Consider the following 18,593-nt stretch of genomic DNA (forward strand, 5'->3'; position numbering starts at 1 on the left):
TCGCGGTAGCCTACTGCTTCTTCTGCAGCCTGCTGTAAGCAACGTTTAATATGTTCCCACCGTGCGTTACTACCTGCGCCTATCCTTTTCTCGTTTGAACATTTTTCTTCGAATTTTTCAACGAAAAGATTTCTTATTTCCTCGTTTTTCAACTTTTCAGTATTCAACACTTTGTTTCCTACTTTTCTTCTGCCTACATTTTTCAGTTGAATATCTACTTCGGCCATCACAAGATTATGATCAGAGAAAATATCAGCCCCGGGAAGGGTCTTGGCGTTCTTTAAGCTATTCCGATACCTGTCCTGAATCATAACATAGTCTATCTGATATCTTCCGCCGTCTATTGGTGATTTCCATGTATATCTTCTTCTCTTGTGCTGATTGAACCAAGTGTTCCCAATTACTAGTGAATTCTGTCTACAGAAATTCACTAGTCCCTCTCCCTTTTCATTTCTTTCGCCTAAACCATATTTGCCTACGATACTACCTTCCTGTTTTTCTCCCACAACTGCATTGAAATCTCCCATTAGAATTATGCATGCACCCTTCTTCTCCCTATCTATAATTTCTTCTATTTTCTCATAATTTTCCTCTACTTCTTCATTTGCATGCGAAGTCGTCAGTGTGTTCTATTTTTTTGCTGCCTTCAATTAGTTACACCATCAAAATGATCTGAGGAAATCCATCTCGGGTTCGTACTTCATCTTGGTTGAAAATTTTATCGAGATTGGTATGGTGGTTCAAAAGTTATTAAATTATATATATATATATATATATATATATATATATATATATATATATATATATATATATATATATATATCCCTTTCGCATTTCCCTTCTCTAATTTCTAGCGTCAAAGTAAAATATTGAAAACCATACTAGGCCCGAATCTCATATATGTTAAAAAATGATCGAGATAGGTCGCGTGGTTCAAGACTTATTAAGTTTTATTTATTTTTATATATCTTTCCCCTACCCTCCACTCCCCTAAGTTTTACCGTCAAAGTGATATGACGAAAACCACTCCAGGCTCGAACTTCATCCATGTTGAAAATTTGATGCAGATCTGTTTGGTGGTTCAAGACTTATTAACTCATTAACATAGTCATTCTTATTTTAATTTAAATTGATTTTTGTATATCTCTCCGTCCTTTCCTTCCCTACATTCCATCATCAAAGTGAAATGATTAAAAGCATTCCACTGCACAAACGTAATCTATGTTGTAAATTTCCTCCACGTCGGTCGTTTGATTCAAGACATTAAGTTTTCTCTATTTTTTTTATATTTTTCCATCCTCCCCCTGCCCTAAGTAACACCATCAAAACGAATAGATAAAAATACTCCAAGGTACGAACATTATCAATGTTGAATATTTGATCGAGATCGGTCGGGTGGTTCAAGAGACTATAAGTCACAGTCCCTTTCAATTTTACAATATAGGTTATTATTATTATTATTATTATTATTATTATTATTATTATTATTATTATTATTATTATTATTATTATTATTATTATTATTATTATTATTGGCGTACTTTTGAATTTGTAGGGCAAAATTACTGCATAATAAGTTTTTATTTCTGTATTTTTTCCTGGATTGAATGTGGTTTCCTTTATTAGTGGGTACTAATTTCACTCTACGTCGTAGAATAAATGAATTTCTTTGTGCTCTTAGATACAAATAACCTTGGAGGAAAAAGCTTGATCGTTTTAATAATCAAGGCTAAAGTAAGTAATATTTGCCTTCTAGCTTCAGGTGGCATGGTAGCGTACCGGTAACGTAATGGAATTACGATTAATAAAGGTGTCTAGCATGGGTTCAAATCCTGTCCATGTCAAACTTACATTTTTTACAAAGTGATAGTGAAGAATCGATTTCTCATATTAGACGTGCAATTCTTAAGAATGTGGAAGCAAACACTTTTGTCATGATAGAGACGATTTACGAATGTTGATTGGGAAAGGGCAAGGGATTTACCAGGACATTCGAAACACTTCATTGATCTGTAGTAAACACTTTTCGTGTTATCGTTCTCAGAAAGAAATATTACAGCATTTGTTTAACAAAGTTTAGGTAAAGCAATCGGTGGTGTAGTGGTAAAGTATTATTATTATTATTATTATTATTATTATTATTATTATTATTATTATTATTATTATTATTGGCATACTTTTGAACTTTCACGGCGACATTAATTCATAATATGTTTTTATTTCTGTAAGTTTTACTGGATTGTATGCTGTTTCCTTTATTAGTGGGTACTAATTTCTCTATAGGTCGTCGAATAAATGAATTTCGTTGTGCACTTAGGTGCAAATAAACTTACAGAAAGAAGCTTGATCGTTTTAATAATCAAGGCTAAAGTAAGTAATATTTGCCTTCTAGCTTCAGGTGGCATGGTAGCGTACCGGTAACGTAATGGAATTACGATTAATAAAGGTGTCTAGCATGGGTTCAAATCTTGTTCATGCCAAACTTGCATTTTTTACAAAGTGATAATGAAGAATCAATTTCTCATATTATACGCTTAAGAATGTGGAAGCAAACACTTTTGTCATGATAGAGACGATTTACGAATATTGGTTGGGAAAGGGCAAGGGATTTACCAGGACATTCGAAACATTTCATTGATCTGTAGTAAACACTTTTCGTGTTATCGTTCTCAGAAAGAAATATTACAGCATTTGTTTAACAAAGTTTAGGTAAAGCAATCGGTGGTGTAGTGGTAAAGTACCAGACTTCCAAGCAGAAAATCTGGGTTCGATTCCCCACCAGGTAGTATAACTTTTTCGCATAAAATAATGGCTGCAAACAGATTTTTATCTTCTGTTGGAGAACTTACAAAGCATCACTGGCGAGAATTCGAATAAACAGTGTGTGCGTTCTTTATCATACATTGTAATTATAAGTATGTTTCATATTTATATTCGTCCCTCTCTCTCTCTCTTTCTTGTCGTTGCATCTTTCACTTCTCCCCCTTCTCTCTCACGTACACACGCACTTCATCTGCGTGTGCGTGTTCCAAAGTTAAAACGGAGCAAGCGAACGATAGACGTGGTCTGGAGAATGTAATTAACTGGCAACTTCAGCGTCGAGTTTTTCGTGCTCTGGACATAACATTTCCAGTCCTGGTCATCTCTGAAAAAAATACTGTTTAAACGCAAGAGAATAAGCAAGATCTCTTTTTTGTCATCTGGGTTACCGAGTCTCAGTCGAAATATCGGGTCACTATGGGTTTGAATCCTTGATCCAGTGGTGGTCCATAAGCTAACCAACATCATCCGACTGACACTATGATCCGTTTTAGCTCTGAGCGTGTTCATTCTCTCTGTGCAAATTACAACGTTATATTCGCAAGAGATGAAAGTGATGCTGGATGTTCGGTACAGATTAATATTCGGAAAAGACTAGAAAATGATAACTTGTTTGGTTATTTGAAAACAAAATTTTATTTATACTAGTTCGACACAAATTTGTTTCCATCTTATAATTCAATGTGATTTATTCACGTTGAAATTTGAAACATGTAAGGTCTGCTACATCTAGAAGGAACATGGAATTTTCCATTTGAACATTTGTAACTTTTCACTATGATACTGTTTGGACTTTTAATATAGGATATTTCTGATAAAAATTTACCAGCAAAATAGCAATCATTCAATTTTATCTCTATACGTTCAAAAAGTCTGTATACACCTGAATTGTCACATATTCAAAGTAACGAGAAAATTATTTTATTCAAAATTTATTATATTTTATAGCATAAAAGCACTATGTACAGGGCGTATCATATACACACACATTTTCACAGCAAATGTTGGAAATGTCCCCCATGAGCCTACAAACATGCTTGCACACGTTTCTTCTTGTTCTCAAATACTCTCACAAGTTGTTCATGTGGAATGCTATGAGCAAAATCTCGAATAGCTGTTTCGAGTTCTTGTAGGTGTGGGGGTTCCCTTTATAAACAGAATTCTTTGCATAACCCCAGAAGTAAAAACCCGAAGGAGACAAGAAAGGAGATCGAGGTGGTCACAATCCCTTTGAAATTAGTCGATCTCCAAAAATCTCTTGCAGTAATCTCATGGATTGGCGAGCTGTATGTGCTGTAGCGCCATCTTGTTGTATCCAAGCATTACGAATTTCGTCTTCCGTTAGTTCTTCTATGAACTGGTAAATAATTGCATTGCATTGCATCCGATATGTGTAGCATTTTTTCTTCATTGAGCACTGACGGTCTACCACTTCGATCATAGTACATTACCGTTCCAATGTCTCTAAATTTATCGATCAGTGCCCTTAGAGTGTGACGATTCGGAACAGGTGTATCCGGAAACCTAACTGCAAAGTTGTTTTTGACAGTCTGTACTCACCTTGTTCGCGGAACACATGTTCACCCAGGAATGTTCGTTGTTCCAAAGTTAACACCATTGTTTCAGAGACCGCTAACTAGATGCAACAATCACTTCAACGTCACTTTGCCGACTGGAATCTAAGAAAGGAACTTCACGCAAGGCGATAATATAGCAGTGTTGCAAACCTTCGCATAAAATTTTATTTCATGAGACTTTGAATGCGACTTTGACTTGCCACGATTCAGGTGTATAGAGACTTTTTGAACGCTCTGTATAAAACAAACGTTATTTCTATATTGCTTTTGGATTTCTGGTAACGGAACTTTATAATGGTTTTCCCTTTCACTTTTCTTCTTATTTCGCCTTCTCCCTCTCTCTCTCTCTGGCTCGTTTCTGAACCTCTGTGAAATAGACGTTCATTGCTTTCAATTTTTCAGTATGTGTGTTTCAGTTTCTCCCAAAATCAACTTATGAATCTTGTTTCGTCTCGGTTTTGTTATTTCATTTTATCGATACTAATACATGTGTAGTTTGAAATTAGAATTTCGTTCATGTTGTTAGCTAATTTTAGTATGGGAGAGAAGAAAGAAGGAGAGGGAAGGGGTCTTTCTACCAGACACGATTATGGGATAAGAATGTGTATATTGGATTGCATAGCTGCACGGCGTTAGGTGTCGCAATTTTTTTGATGGGGAGTGTACCATTTTTTTAAACAGCAGATTATATATGTATACATTTGGTGAAGAAAGAAAACTTCATGTAACGAGATGAAGTTACAAAATTCATTATACTTTATAGAAAAAGGACCCTAACAGCTACACACACATGGTATTTCACGAGGAATATTTTATTAAGTGTCAGTATCGATTATATGTTACAAAAGTAAATAGATAAATAATAATTCATAGAAATATAGGCTCTTCACTTCTTAGCTTGCAAATATTCTGGCCGAAGGAGTTATTGTAAGAGAGACAACATTTGTACTTATTGGATATTTAAAAGGTGCATAAACTAACTAACTCTATGGTCTATGGATCCTGGAGATTCAATGGCATGTTGTTCTCAAAAGTCCTCCATTGACTTATGTCCTTAGCCAACTGGATCCAATTTCTACTTTGTATTCCTATTTCTGCAGATCCATCTTAATATTCTCTTCCTAATGGTCATTTTTCAATTGGATTTCCTGTTAAAATTTTCAAAGCATTCCTACTTCCTTTCATTGTGGGTACATGACTTGTCCACCTGAGCCTTCTAGACTTGATGACCTAACAGTGTTTGATAAACGATATAAATTATGCAGTTCTCAATATGAGGTTTGTAGTGTTACGATCCCGGCGAATTTCCATGTATTTAGGTTTCTCAGCATTTACTTTTAAGCCCATGTCCCTGCAAGTGTTTAATAAAATCTGTTCATTTCTTTTGTTCTCGTATCATATCCTATCAGATTTATATCATCAACATACACCATAGCTTGCTGAATACCATTCAGCTCTAGTGCCAGGTTGCTATCTTTGATTTTCCTTATAGCGTACTAGAGAACAAAGTTGAATAATAGTGGTGACAACGCATTTTCTGGAAAAGGTACATTGCAGAAGCCAAAATAATTGACTTTTCATTGAAAGAATATTTGATTTAGATATTGCATCAAGTGATGATTATAGTAATGCGCAAAAGTAAAGAACAGAAACCAAGGTATGCCATCTTAAAGCGATGGATGTAAAATCGTGAAAACAAACTTACTACGAAATCTTCTGTGTTTTCAGTTATTATATTACTAGTTCAAAAATGTTCCTCGGCTTAGAATCGGCATCGTTATTACGACCAGCAAAAATAAACGACACCCTTTACCTGTCGACTCATTAGGAAAAAGTTTCGACAAATATCATCAGAAGCTACCTGAAGTAAATTTTCTTCATCTTGTAACTCGGCGTTGCCAAGTCAGTTTTTTTTTTTTTCTTTTAATCAATTGTGGTGGCTTTCAGACTCGAGAGGAATCGTCAGTCATACATTTAAAAGATGTTTGATGTCGAATGCGCGTGACGGGATAGCAACAAAGAAATAACTGATAATGAACCTAAATAAAATGATAGCAATAATTGACTAAACATTAAATGGCAGAAAATTTATTTCTATGATTTTGTATGCTGCTTTAATACAAGGTATTCGAAAAGTATCGAACCTTTGGTTGGGTAAAATGCTAAAACACTAATCCCCTTCCATTAATCCTTGGTAATGTACACATTTCTCCCAGCGCTCCCACCATTGTTGCAAGCACTTCTGGAATGCAGTTTTTGGAATGATGAGCAACCGTGCCGTGGCATTCCGGATGAAGTCTTTTCTTGACTCAAATCCAGTTCCTTTTAATGGCATTTTCAGCTTGGGGAAATAACCAAAAGTCACACGGTAACATGTGAGTAAGTAGGGAGCCTGACGACATACATGAATGTTGTATTTGGCGATGAAAGCCTGAATCAAATTTCGCGGACACTCTCCTCATGCTCAAATTATCGTTCTAAATTGAATGTACCGATCCGATTAGATTTTTTCCGCTTGGGGTATCGCCAAACTTTTGGTAAAATTTGATGCAATATCGCTGCTCAAGTTTCTCTGTCATAAAAAAAAAAAAAAAAAAAATGGCCGACTGCCAGCGACTGATGCTTTCTGTGTGCATGAGAAAATTTATGACTGCGCATGAGTGTCCCTCTACATTTACACTGAAGGAAATCTCCCGCGCTTCATTAGTTTACACGAAAAAAAAAAGGTTCGATACTTTTTTAACACACCTGGTACATTTTATTGTTATTTACTTATTTTTGTTTTTGATTTATGGGGGTCGGATTATAATCGAACAAGTGCGGTGTTTATTTCGATTGTTTTGTTGTTCTTCTCATGAAATAAAGATTGTAATTAAAAAGTAGATATAAACACTGTAATTAAAGTAGGAGATAACAGCATCATAATATGCAGATTTTTAAAAATGTACGAACTTACATTGCAGAGTCCGCAGTAAAATATATATAGGAACCGTCATCGGGATTTTTCGTATGTCAAGTAAAATCACTGAAAAATGTATTGGAATTTATTTTTATTGAAACACAGACACACACACACACACAAATAATAATAAAAATAAATTAATAAATTAAAAAATCAAAATTAAGTTGGACATGGAAATTTAGAAAATGTATATCTTCTTCTATTAAGTAATCAAAGTGTGCATAAAAACAAACAACAACAACAAAAAGTAGTTGGCAGCTCTGTAGATCCAATAGTCAGGCATCATGACGAGTTAAGCATGTTTGCTGTAGATTCTGCAACATCGATTGGTATTTTTTTGTTTACTCTTTAAAAAATCTTCCTATAATGGTTCTCTAATTTCTTATTTTAATCCTTACATCTACTTTTTAATCTTTACCTTTTAATGTATGAAAAAAGGCAGAAAAGTAGCCGAAATATCGAGTTCAATAATTGACAACATAGGGTTTTTTAAGTAAGGATTTTATCCAACAGTACTGGAAGTTTGCTTTTCAAAACTTCTAGATAAATAAGTCTTTTAAGGGGTCGTCGATCATACCGCACAACGTTTTATAGAAAAGCAATGTATGAAAGATGCTTTTCTGTGGGCCAGCAAATTTCTGTTTTAGTTCTTTCTTTCCTGTATATTATTCAAACGGTTATTTATGAAACTGTAACATAACTTCATTTGTGACGGGAAGAAATAAGTTATTAACTATTCATTCATTCACACACACACACACACACACACATATATATATATATATATATATATATATATATATAGAGAGAGAGAGAGAGAGAGAGAGAGAGAGAGAGAGAGAGAGAGGAGGGTCTGTTGTACAGAAAGTAATGAGATTGACAGTCGTGCGGCACTCCAGTCGCCAGTAGCGCGCTTCCCGGCAAGGGAATTTGTAATGTGGGGGTCTAAGCTAAGCAACGCACTAGACATCAGTCGCGTCCGAGCTCTGATGCAGTAAGGATCACGCGTGGCGCAAAAGCTGTTTTTGAGTTTTGGTCATGGCAGATATTCAGAAATAATTTTGTAAACTGTTGTTTTGCACATGTTGAGGTCTTCGGCGATTAACCTTAAATCAAACGACGTTCGGAGTTAAGGAGATTTTTCACTTTGACCACATTTTTGTCCAAACCACTCGTTGGAGCACGTATCGCTCCATGTCTTCAATGGTCTTCCGTCCCTTCTTGAACTTACTGAGGCACCGGAAAACCTGGGTCCTTGATAGGGCGTTTCTTTGTAAACCTTCTTGACCAAGCATCTCGGAAGCATTTTTGTGCAGGTGAAAGCAAACTTTAATGCAAATGCTCCATTTGTTATGTTTTCTGTCGTGACAAAAACTCAAAAATAGCTTTTGCGCCTCGCGTGATCCTTACTGCATCAGAACTCGGACGCAACTGATGTCCAATGCGTTACTTAGCTTAGACCCTCACTACGAATTCCCTTGCCGGGGAGCGCGCTGCTGGCGATTGGAGCGCTGCGCGACGACTGGTCTCATTACTTTCTGAACTGATCCTATATATATATATATATATATATATATATATATATATATATTCAACGAAAAATCCTCGAAGGCAAAGTATGAACTTCGTTTATTTTTACTTTTTTCATCCATAGATAATAGTATAGTCTCTCATAATAATAATTTACTTGCTTGATTCTAATTAGTGCTTTAAAAATCATTTGAATAATAATTCAAAATTGATTATTTGTACAATTGTTTTTATTAAAATAATTATTTGTTATTTAGAATAGACATAAGTTTATAGAAAGTGATTTTATTCATAATGATCAATACAGCCTCACTTAGAATTTTTAATGTTCTTCCTGATATGCCTTGCATAGTAAATTGTGTAAAACATGTATTCGGAATTTTCGCAAGTCTTGTGTTTGTGTAATTACTAATATAATATAATGTACATCTCAAGTAAAGTGATATATTTATTCAGCTTGAATGTGCTCTGCGTCTTTCTTTAGTAACTTCTTAAAATTGTTAAATGCGTCCCGTTATTTGATTCCCCTCTTGCCTGTGGCAGTATCCTGGAAGAATTTGCAACATAAATACTCAGAATTTTTTGACAAGCAATGTTTTTCATTTTTGGAAACTCATGCATTGTACTGTCAGCAAAGATTATTGTTAGAGTTTGTCCCCAAAGAAGTTAACTGAAGAAAGTGGCAGGGCACGCTGAAACTTTGTAGGTAAGAATCATCTAACTTGAGATTTATCAGGGTTCACACTGATCTTAAAAGTTAAAGTCAGGGAAATCAAAGTGGATCAAAGAAAGTCAGGAAAGTCAAAGCGGATCAAGGAAAGTATGGGAAATGCTTTAATATATGCCTAAAGTTAGGGAAGTTCGCTATATTGTACAGAAGAGTAAGCAATTTCATTTTAGTTGCCCGTGGAAGATATGAAACATCTGAAATAATCAAAACAGATTCAAAAAGAAGGAGAAAAAAGATATTTATAAAAATGAAAAAGCCTGAGAAGCGCCGAAAGGTGTCAGAACTTGAGAGAAGAAAAAATTAAATAAAAAATTCAAATATTACAGAAGAAAGAAAAAAATGTAAACTTATTTTTTGTGGATAATCGAAGAGAAAGGCCAAATTGTGATATGTGTTTACTTGTTTATGTTTGTGAGTGTATTCAGAATGCCAAGATATTTAAAGATGTTAGTGTGTAACTATAATTTGGCACTAATATTGTATTTCAAATTGATGAATTTTAACTCATAAGTATTTTTAGTAAGGAAGTAAACATATACTGTATTTTAAAAAGTAAAAAGTAGAGCTCTGAGGATGGTAGAGCCCGATTTAAAAAATATATTTTTGTTTCTAATGTAGATACGTAAATGATAGTGTTCGCAGTGTCCCTGATCAGGGAAAAATTACTTACTCAATCATGAAAATTGAGGAAAAGTTAGCAAAATCAATATCAGAATTTAGTGTGAACCCTGTTCAAGGTAAATAGGTTACATTTGAATTATGTATTGTATAGCATGTATCAGCAAATATTAATACTTAATTATATGTAATACAAGTAAGCAACTTTAACAATTCATTAATTCAGCAGATAAATGAACTGCACAAGTGCTTCTTGAGGCCAGCATCGCCAGTAAAATCTCTTAAAGAAAAGGATAGTGTAAGTGTGTCTGCTACTTGTATTTCTACAAAACAGGGGGTATATCCTCGGAAGAGTAGATCTCTTTCTCGTCGAGTGCCGTTAAGGAAGCTTAAGAGAAAGCAGCAACGTGTACAAGCTGGAAGGCAACGCAGTCACGTATCTCAGATGACGTACTGTCATATTTCTCCCGTTAATTTGCACCTGGAGAAAAGCAATACTATTTCAGAAACGCGTAACCAGCTGTTGTTGAAGGGCAAAATTGATGAGAATACAATACTTAGAGCTAGAAAACAGTTTTCAGATACTTACGTAAATAAAAGCTTTGTAAACGCTGCAGTACAGACCAGAAAGATGATGAAACAGTCAGTATCTGAGGATTCTATGAAGCCATCTTGTAGACAACGGAGATTTGCTCACGATCAACAAAAGAAATTAAGAAAACCAGACAGCTGGCCAAATGCTAAACCAAAATTTGACGTGAAGCTCTCTAAACGATCTCCACATAGTTCATTACAGTCTGCTTATCTCAGGAAACCGGTGCACAGAAATAACAAGGAGAAATCGCCTAGAAACAAAGGTGATAATTCTAACAACAGTTTAAAATCACCATCCAAGAGCCGTAGATTACCAGTGTTGAAAAAGCAGATTGTAAGTAGCAAAATTACCTCACATTCTCTGAGGAAGAGTAAACTAATATCTTCACGAGCAAGAGACAAATCATGTGGTGAGAAAATGTTGCGTGTGAATCGACAGAGAATATCAGATGATGTATGCCAAAATGATGGAAGAATAAGTGAACCAGTTAAAGGCTGTAAAGATGGTACTACTTATCATTTACAAGGGACTAAATCGACATTACAAAGAAGTACGAAAAAATATTCTAGAAATAGCCGTTCACCAGTTAATATAAGCCAGATCTCTGAAGGAATACAATATGATTGCAGAAGCTTACCAAATAAGAAGAAAATAAATAGCCAGTCCCCTCAGCGATCGAAACTAATTCTTAGAGCTAACAAGGAAAGTTCATCACCTAGAAAGAAGACATTTTGTATTCCAGCTGTGACTAATGTTCGTCGTAATCGTAAAATAGATCGATCTGGAAACCTGACTCAGCCCATTGCACGGAGTAAAAATATACATATTCAGTCTCTTGAAAACTCCAAATTGAAGTCGTCTATCCCGAAGAAGAAATTATCACCTAAAAGAAATAGTGTCCTTAGTAACACACCAGGTTCCAACAAAGATAAAAAAATTACAGAAACACGCAAAGCTCTGACCTTGACGACAAGACAAAAGTTGTCCATATTATCTCCTGGCACTAAAACAAGAAAATCCTCACTTAACAAGACATCTACACCAAGACGTAACGTATCTAGTGCTAATGTAGCGCAAAATGTTACACGTAAAACAGTTACTAGCTCACGAAGTTACTCAGGTTTAAAGAAAGTTTTACAACGAGAAGCTATTAGTCAAACAGCACCAGAGAAACACTTCACAATTGGCGATGGAAACAAATTGAAACCACTTGAGATTTCACATAACTCTTCTCAATCTAGCGCAACGACTGATAATAAGTTGCCACTAAACGAGAAACGTATGTCTTCTGAGAAAAACAACCTTCAAGAAGAAGTAGTAGTATCGGAAGAAACTCACGCAAAACATGGAGACCAAACTAAGAAAACTTCAGATCGAAATGAACCATGTGGATCAGAATTCGTTTCTAATTACTACGTTCCAGAGAAGGAAAAAGAAACCACGTACAAGGTAGGATAAAAGTAGGTAAATCATGATGTGCTGTGAATTAAGGGATAGATAAACAATTCAATCACAAGATCATTCTCTACACATAATACAATATTTTGACATTCCAGTTAGGAATATGCATATTAAAGTTGCTCATCAAATATAAATTAATTTACTATTATTTGAGTGTTCAATGTAACTATTAAGCTTGCAATTCGTATCAAATTTTATTTGTTTTGTATCTGTTCAGACCTAAATTCCTGATAGATTTCTTTTTCTGCGAATTCAAACGTGAAAGTTAATTGCAATTTAATCAACGACACAAATAAAATGATTTTCATAAGGATTTAGGGTTAATAATAATAATAATAATCATAGGTATTCTGTCATTATTGGCAGGTTACTTGCCGCAACTGAGAAGCTCCCATGCTTCATGGTCTTCCGCTAACCTCTTCGTCTTCACGTACTTTTTTTTTTTTTTTTTCGTTTTGATATCGTCCATTAATTGTAGTCTCCTTCTCGCCCTCCCTCTCTTTCCTGCCTCCCTCTAGCACATCCATCAGTGTTGAAATCGTGTCTAAATTATAGAATTAGAGTATGCTTAAAATTTATTCCCGTAAAACTAGTTAAAAATTAGTAATAGAAGTTAGAAATGAAGTAGCAAGAACATGTTTTATTAAGTTAGGAATGTAAAAGTTTGTATTTTAGGGGGCTTTATTTATCAAAACTTCTTTATATAGTACACTGTCCATTCATCCAGGAGATTAATAACTATTTGATGGATCACTATCAATTTTGACCAGGGTGTAGAGGGACAGAAGTTAAGAATCGAGTTCGTTTTAAAAGTAATCCTCCACCTGAAGTGGTAAAGAGCAACCGTTTCTGGTTTAACGTTGATCTCTGTAGAGTAAAAACGGTAATAGATAGCAAGAAGCAGTTTTCTGCAATCGATAAGCTCCTCAAGAGTACATTTCATTTCCATACTTAACTCTCTAGTAAAGCCTGTAGGGATAGAGATCCACTGTAACTTCCGGTTTCAGATTGATCTACAAAGAGCAAAAGCTATAAGAGATGGTGAGAAGCAGTTTTTTTTGGAATCGATTTAACGTACTAAGAATAAATCCATTTTTTTCTCTCTCAATGTTTTATTTAAACTGGAAGTGGCAGAAATCAACAACTTCCAGTTTCAACGTTGATCACTATAAATCTGAAACGGTAATAGTAAGAAAAGATTTCCTGCAGTCGATTAAACGTCCTAAGAATACATTTCGTCTCCATCCTTAACTTGATACTAAAATCAAATGAAATAGAAATCCACTAGAACTTCCGGTTTCATCTTGATCTACAAAGAACATAAACGATAAGGGATAGTGAGAAGCGGTTTTTTGAAATCCATTTAACGTTCTAACAATAGGTACCATTTTCTCTCTTAACCTGTGTTCAAACTGAAAGTGGTAGAAATCAACAACTTTTAGTTTTAACACTAACGACATTAGAGTAAAAAATAGTAATACGTAGCGAGAAGTGGTTTCCTGCAATGATTAAGCATCTCAAGAATATATTCAGTATCCACTCTAATCTCTGTAGTAAAACCGAAAATACTAGTAATCTACTACCACCTGTGGTTTCAATATTAATTTGGAAAATATCTCTCCATACAAATCGTACTCCTTCATGTGAAGTACACGTGGTATTGTTAGTTATTTTCTTACACCGTATTTTGTATTCGGGTGCAAATTAAATGAAATTCTTGTTTTATAAGGATAAGTCATAAGTCTTGCATTATTTCCACAACCCAAACAGCAGGCACCTGTATACGCCGTCATCGACTGTAAGTACAAGGTCAAACTGGCCCAAGAGATATATAAATATGGAGGCCGCCGCGGTTTATAGTGACAGTGACTATAAGTGCTCTCGAACTCAGACATAACTCTGCGGCAGCAACTCAAAACATTTGTCATATTGAACGGGAACGTGCAGGGTACCACTGCACAGCAACTCGTTAGTTCCAGGAATTTTGTGCAGGTTGTAAAAATGTTGAAGATAAGCCAAGGTCCGGCCGCTCCAGGGTAATAGATTTTGAAGTCATACGACATGTTATTGAGAAAAATGTATCCACCAGCAGACGACGATTGTCAAATCAATTCGGCATGTCCAAGCCCACTATACCATACTGCGTTCCCTTCGTGAACTCGAGAAACTAACAGCTCAGGCCCAGAGAAAGTGGATGTGTGTTGACAACTCCTGCAAAATTCACGTAATGTCCGTTTCCTGAAAGGGATTGTGAAATGCGACGAATGTTGGGCGTTTTTCCGAAATTCGAATGTGCAACAACTAGTTGAGCAAGGACCAATTTCCAGAACCGGTCGCCAAACAGGACTGGTTCGAGCATGAAGTTGGTGGAACTACTATTAGGGAGTAATTCACTTGGAGTTCGTTCTCAACAGTCGTACTATCATTGGTGACCTATATTCCGAATAGTTGAAAAGGATGTATACTGTGGCCAGAAATATCCTGCATTGGTGAACCGAAAGCTCACCTTGATGCAATAGGATAACGCAAAACCACACTCGGCTCGGAAAACAACAACAACAACAAGTAAGAACTTGGTTATATTGAACTGATTCCACATCCAGCATATAGTCCTAACTTTTTCTCTTCGGATTACTACCTATTGCAGTCCATGGCGCAGTCCCTGAAATCACGACGTTCCGCCAATCAGCAGTAAGTGGAAACAGAGTGACTGATTTCTTTGCCTCTAAGAACAAAATGTGGTATCGACGTGGAACCGAGGAGCTGGCAGGAAGGTGGTTTCAGACAGTCCAACACGAGACAGTCGAATGTTAACCTACTTTCATTGTAATGTAATAAATACAGAGATGTTGTTTACCAAAATATCGCAAGACTTATGATCCTTCCTTGTATTAAGATATACTTCTAGCATTCGCACATAATGTAAGCGTTTATTTATAATGTTAAATATTGGGATATATTGGCATAATCTGAACAAACGATAGTGAAAATTCCGTGTTTTGTATCTGATATGAATGTTAGGTTTAAAGAGAGGATTGGAAAACAATAAAAAGGATTAAACGTAGTTAGAAGTGCAATTTGCATAAACTTGCATTCGTTGTCTAGATGTTTTCTACTGAACAGGGACATGGTAGCATCAAAATACAATTATGATAGAGAAGTTTTCTTTTCCTCAAATGACATATTTTAGAATTTAGCAGAAAATTCTTCTTCTTCTTCTTCTTCTTCCTCTTATTATTATTATTATTATTATTATTATTATTATTATTATTATTATTATTATTATTATTATTACATAATTAACATCGTCGTGAACAACAGCAGCAAAACAATGAACACTGACATTTTTGTATGTTGGATGTATTAAGAAATGGAGATATCATGTTATGTGTAATGTGTAAAAGTGATCAGTGACTTTGAACGTAGTTCTACGCATTATGTTATCTTCTATAATTTATTAGATTGGCTATCTGATATATGAACAATGACACTGTATCGTTAGATAGTTGTATGTAAATCGAAGCAAGAAAAGCCAGTTTTTGATTAGTAAAATAAAATAAAAATAATTTATATTTGTTAATTGCTCGCAATAATTCTCAAAAATTAATTGCTTGTGAGTAAGTTGTCATACTTGTTAGATTTTAACTTCGTGTCATTTCTTGCCAGTTGTAGTTCTATTACAGAGCCCAAAATACTTCGAATTCGTTGTGTTTCAGTAGAGATTCGCAGAGTGAAATTCGATGGAGTAAATGTTTTTAAGTCAAATTATGTGGTACCCAAACGCCAAGTTTCATTTTGTGACCAGTTTTTTTCCAAATAATTGATGATGGATAATCAGGTCATTGGCAATGTCAAGACGGTTTGCATGCTGAGTTTTTCTCGACTTTTGCCAGAATATCATCCACTTTTGCTGTGATGGTCGTCCACTGCGAAGAGTATCTTGGACATCGGAATATCCATAATGAAAGCGAGTGAATCATCTTTGGCTGTTGCTTTTGATAATGTATCTTGCATTTAAGGAGAACAAATTTCTCCAAGGACCTATGCAGTATTTGCGCTTTTATCGAAATAAAATTATAAAATGTAACACAGTTTTGCGGAAAGTCCACTCATTTTCACACCGCAGTACCTTACTTGTGATTAATTCCAACACTTTTTGGATTTCTACTATCTTGACTGTCAGCTGCCAAATGATGTTATGCCTGAACCTCTGCGGCTCATGTACCCTGAGTTCTAGGATACTAACGTCATCTTGTACGCAAAAGACTCGATACTCTTTAGGCTGCCTGATATGTTACGTAGTTCATTTGTTGCGATTTTTAGAATTTTTTATGGACTTGATGATAGTACAGTATAACGTTTCGGTACTTTACGTGACTATTTTCACTTTTGTGCGAATGAGATGATTTCACGTTCTTCCGTCTGCCTTTGAAATTATTATATTTCAACAAACATACCGCTATAATAATAATAATAATAATAATAATAATAATAATAATAATAATAATAATAATAATAATAATAATAATAATAATAATAATAATAATTAATAATAATAATAATAATAATAATAATAATAATAATAATAATAATGGGAGAATCGTGGAAATAGTAGAATGAGTCGTGCGCAGGTAAAAATGACAAGAGTGTATTGTCTAGAGCAGCGTTTCCCAACCTTTTTCAACTTGCGGCACACTATGGGTGTATCTTGAATTCTCGCTGCACACTATTATTATTATTATTATTATTATTATTATTATTATTATTATTATTATTATTATTATTATTATTATTATTATTATTATTATTATTATTATTATTTGATAATCTAAAATAAAATGGTATTTTTTTATCTGTGATTACTGATCATATTCTCACAGAGATGAAAGCTCGATCACTGGTTTTCCCCTATGCTAATTCATTATGCTTATTTTTCATTATAATTTTAAAATAGAAAACAATTGCAATGAAATATAGGACTCAAATTTTTAAAAATACGTTTTTTTTTTTTTTTTTTTCGAAATCTGTATCCAACCTTTCACTAAGAACGAAGATCACTAAATAACGAACGAACAAACAAATGTCTTGTACTTTTAACTTTGCTGTTTTAGCCAAAACCGGTGCATATTATTGCAATCACACAGCTTGCGATGCGTCGAAGTCAAAACACAGCTGTTGAACAAAGTGTTGTTCTGTCATTTACGTGCGAATGAGTGTTCTATGAACGTTCACATGACGCGTACCGTACAAGTGCTTCCATTTTTCGGTGTTAGTATGACTCTCAATTGAAGCGTAACATAGCAGCTAACCGTTGAAAGGTGTACGAGCCGAAATACTGTCTGCTACACAGTAATAGATGTAGAATAATATATTACAATTACAGTAATTTTTTCCATGGTAGAAATTCATAGTAATGTGAAATACAAAAATATAAATTTTTCCCTATGTCTTGCAATTTGGTTGCTATAAAATTAATAATTTTGATTCGATTTCCTCAGGGCACACCAGCGGTCCATTCGCGGCACACCAGTGTGCCGCGGCACACCGGTTGGGAAACGCTGGTCTAGAGTATGACTTTTTCTTCCTACATAGATCTTCTGTTTGAAACTTTTGAAACTTCACGGTTCAGATCGGTCTCGGGTCACCTTGAAAGCAGCAAACTGTTATTTGTCACTTAGGTCAAGTGAGAGCTTATTTCCTCTGTGCTGCAGGGACGCTAATAAGCTGTCAAACCTTTGCAGACTACTGAACAAAGCGAGACTCTGTACCAGGAGCTAGTGATGTGGGTGCACATACGTTACGTTGTTCCTGCTAGTAATGGCACGGCATAATGTATGTGCACAACAGATTGTGTCAGTAATATGTGTGATGAAACTAGATCAAGGGGTGGAGACCTCACACTTATCGAGTTCCTTCAGGATGTTCTGCCGACGATTGGTCATCTTGATTCTCCACAATGAGCCATTCCTGAACTGCACAGTGTCCTTGTATTCCCCAAGCTGTAATTAATAACCGTATCTAGAGTATGAAGACAACGATTTGGTCAGGCTCTTACATTTTATTGAAGTGTTTCACGTAAATGTTAGCAGTGTTATCTCACATTCTGTGTGATGTGTTCCAGTGCTTTTTAAATTTCTAAACACCATGTACTGTAAATATAGTGCAGATGTTCTTTTTGCTTGTTGTTGCACATACTTGTTATTGATACTGGTACAGTTATATATCTAGACTAGAGGATAAGCTTTATTCTAATACGTTAGTGTTGCTTAAGTTTTGTGGAGTAGTGTATATTGCAAACCT

The 18,593-nt window shown here is 35.0% G+C and overlaps 1 protein-coding gene across 4 annotated transcripts in view; it reads left to right on the forward strand.

Annotated features, from left to right (window-relative positions):
• The window catches only part of LOC145693173 (uncharacterized), a 95,694-nt gene that overhangs the window by 62,564 nt on the left and 14,537 nt on the right, over positions 1–18,593 (forward strand). The window contains exon 1 of one of the 4 annotated variants that reach the window (XM_081768937.1): positions 9,951–12,281. The exons of the other annotated variants lie outside the window; for them this stretch is intronic. Coding sequence (XP_081625063.1) covers positions 10,683–12,281 — 1,599 coding nt within the window. The 5' untranslated portion in view covers positions 9,951–10,682. Of the gene's footprint in view, positions 1–9,950; positions 12,282–18,593 lie in introns of those variants that run through there. 4 annotated transcript variants of the gene reach the window in all.

Source organism: Thermobia domestica, chromosome 8 (genome assembly GCF_964235325.1).
Source record: "Thermobia domestica chromosome 8, izTheDome1.hap1.1, whole genome shotgun sequence".
Classification (NCBI taxonomy): Eukaryota; Metazoa; Arthropoda; class Insecta; order Zygentoma; family Lepismatidae; genus Thermobia; species Thermobia domestica.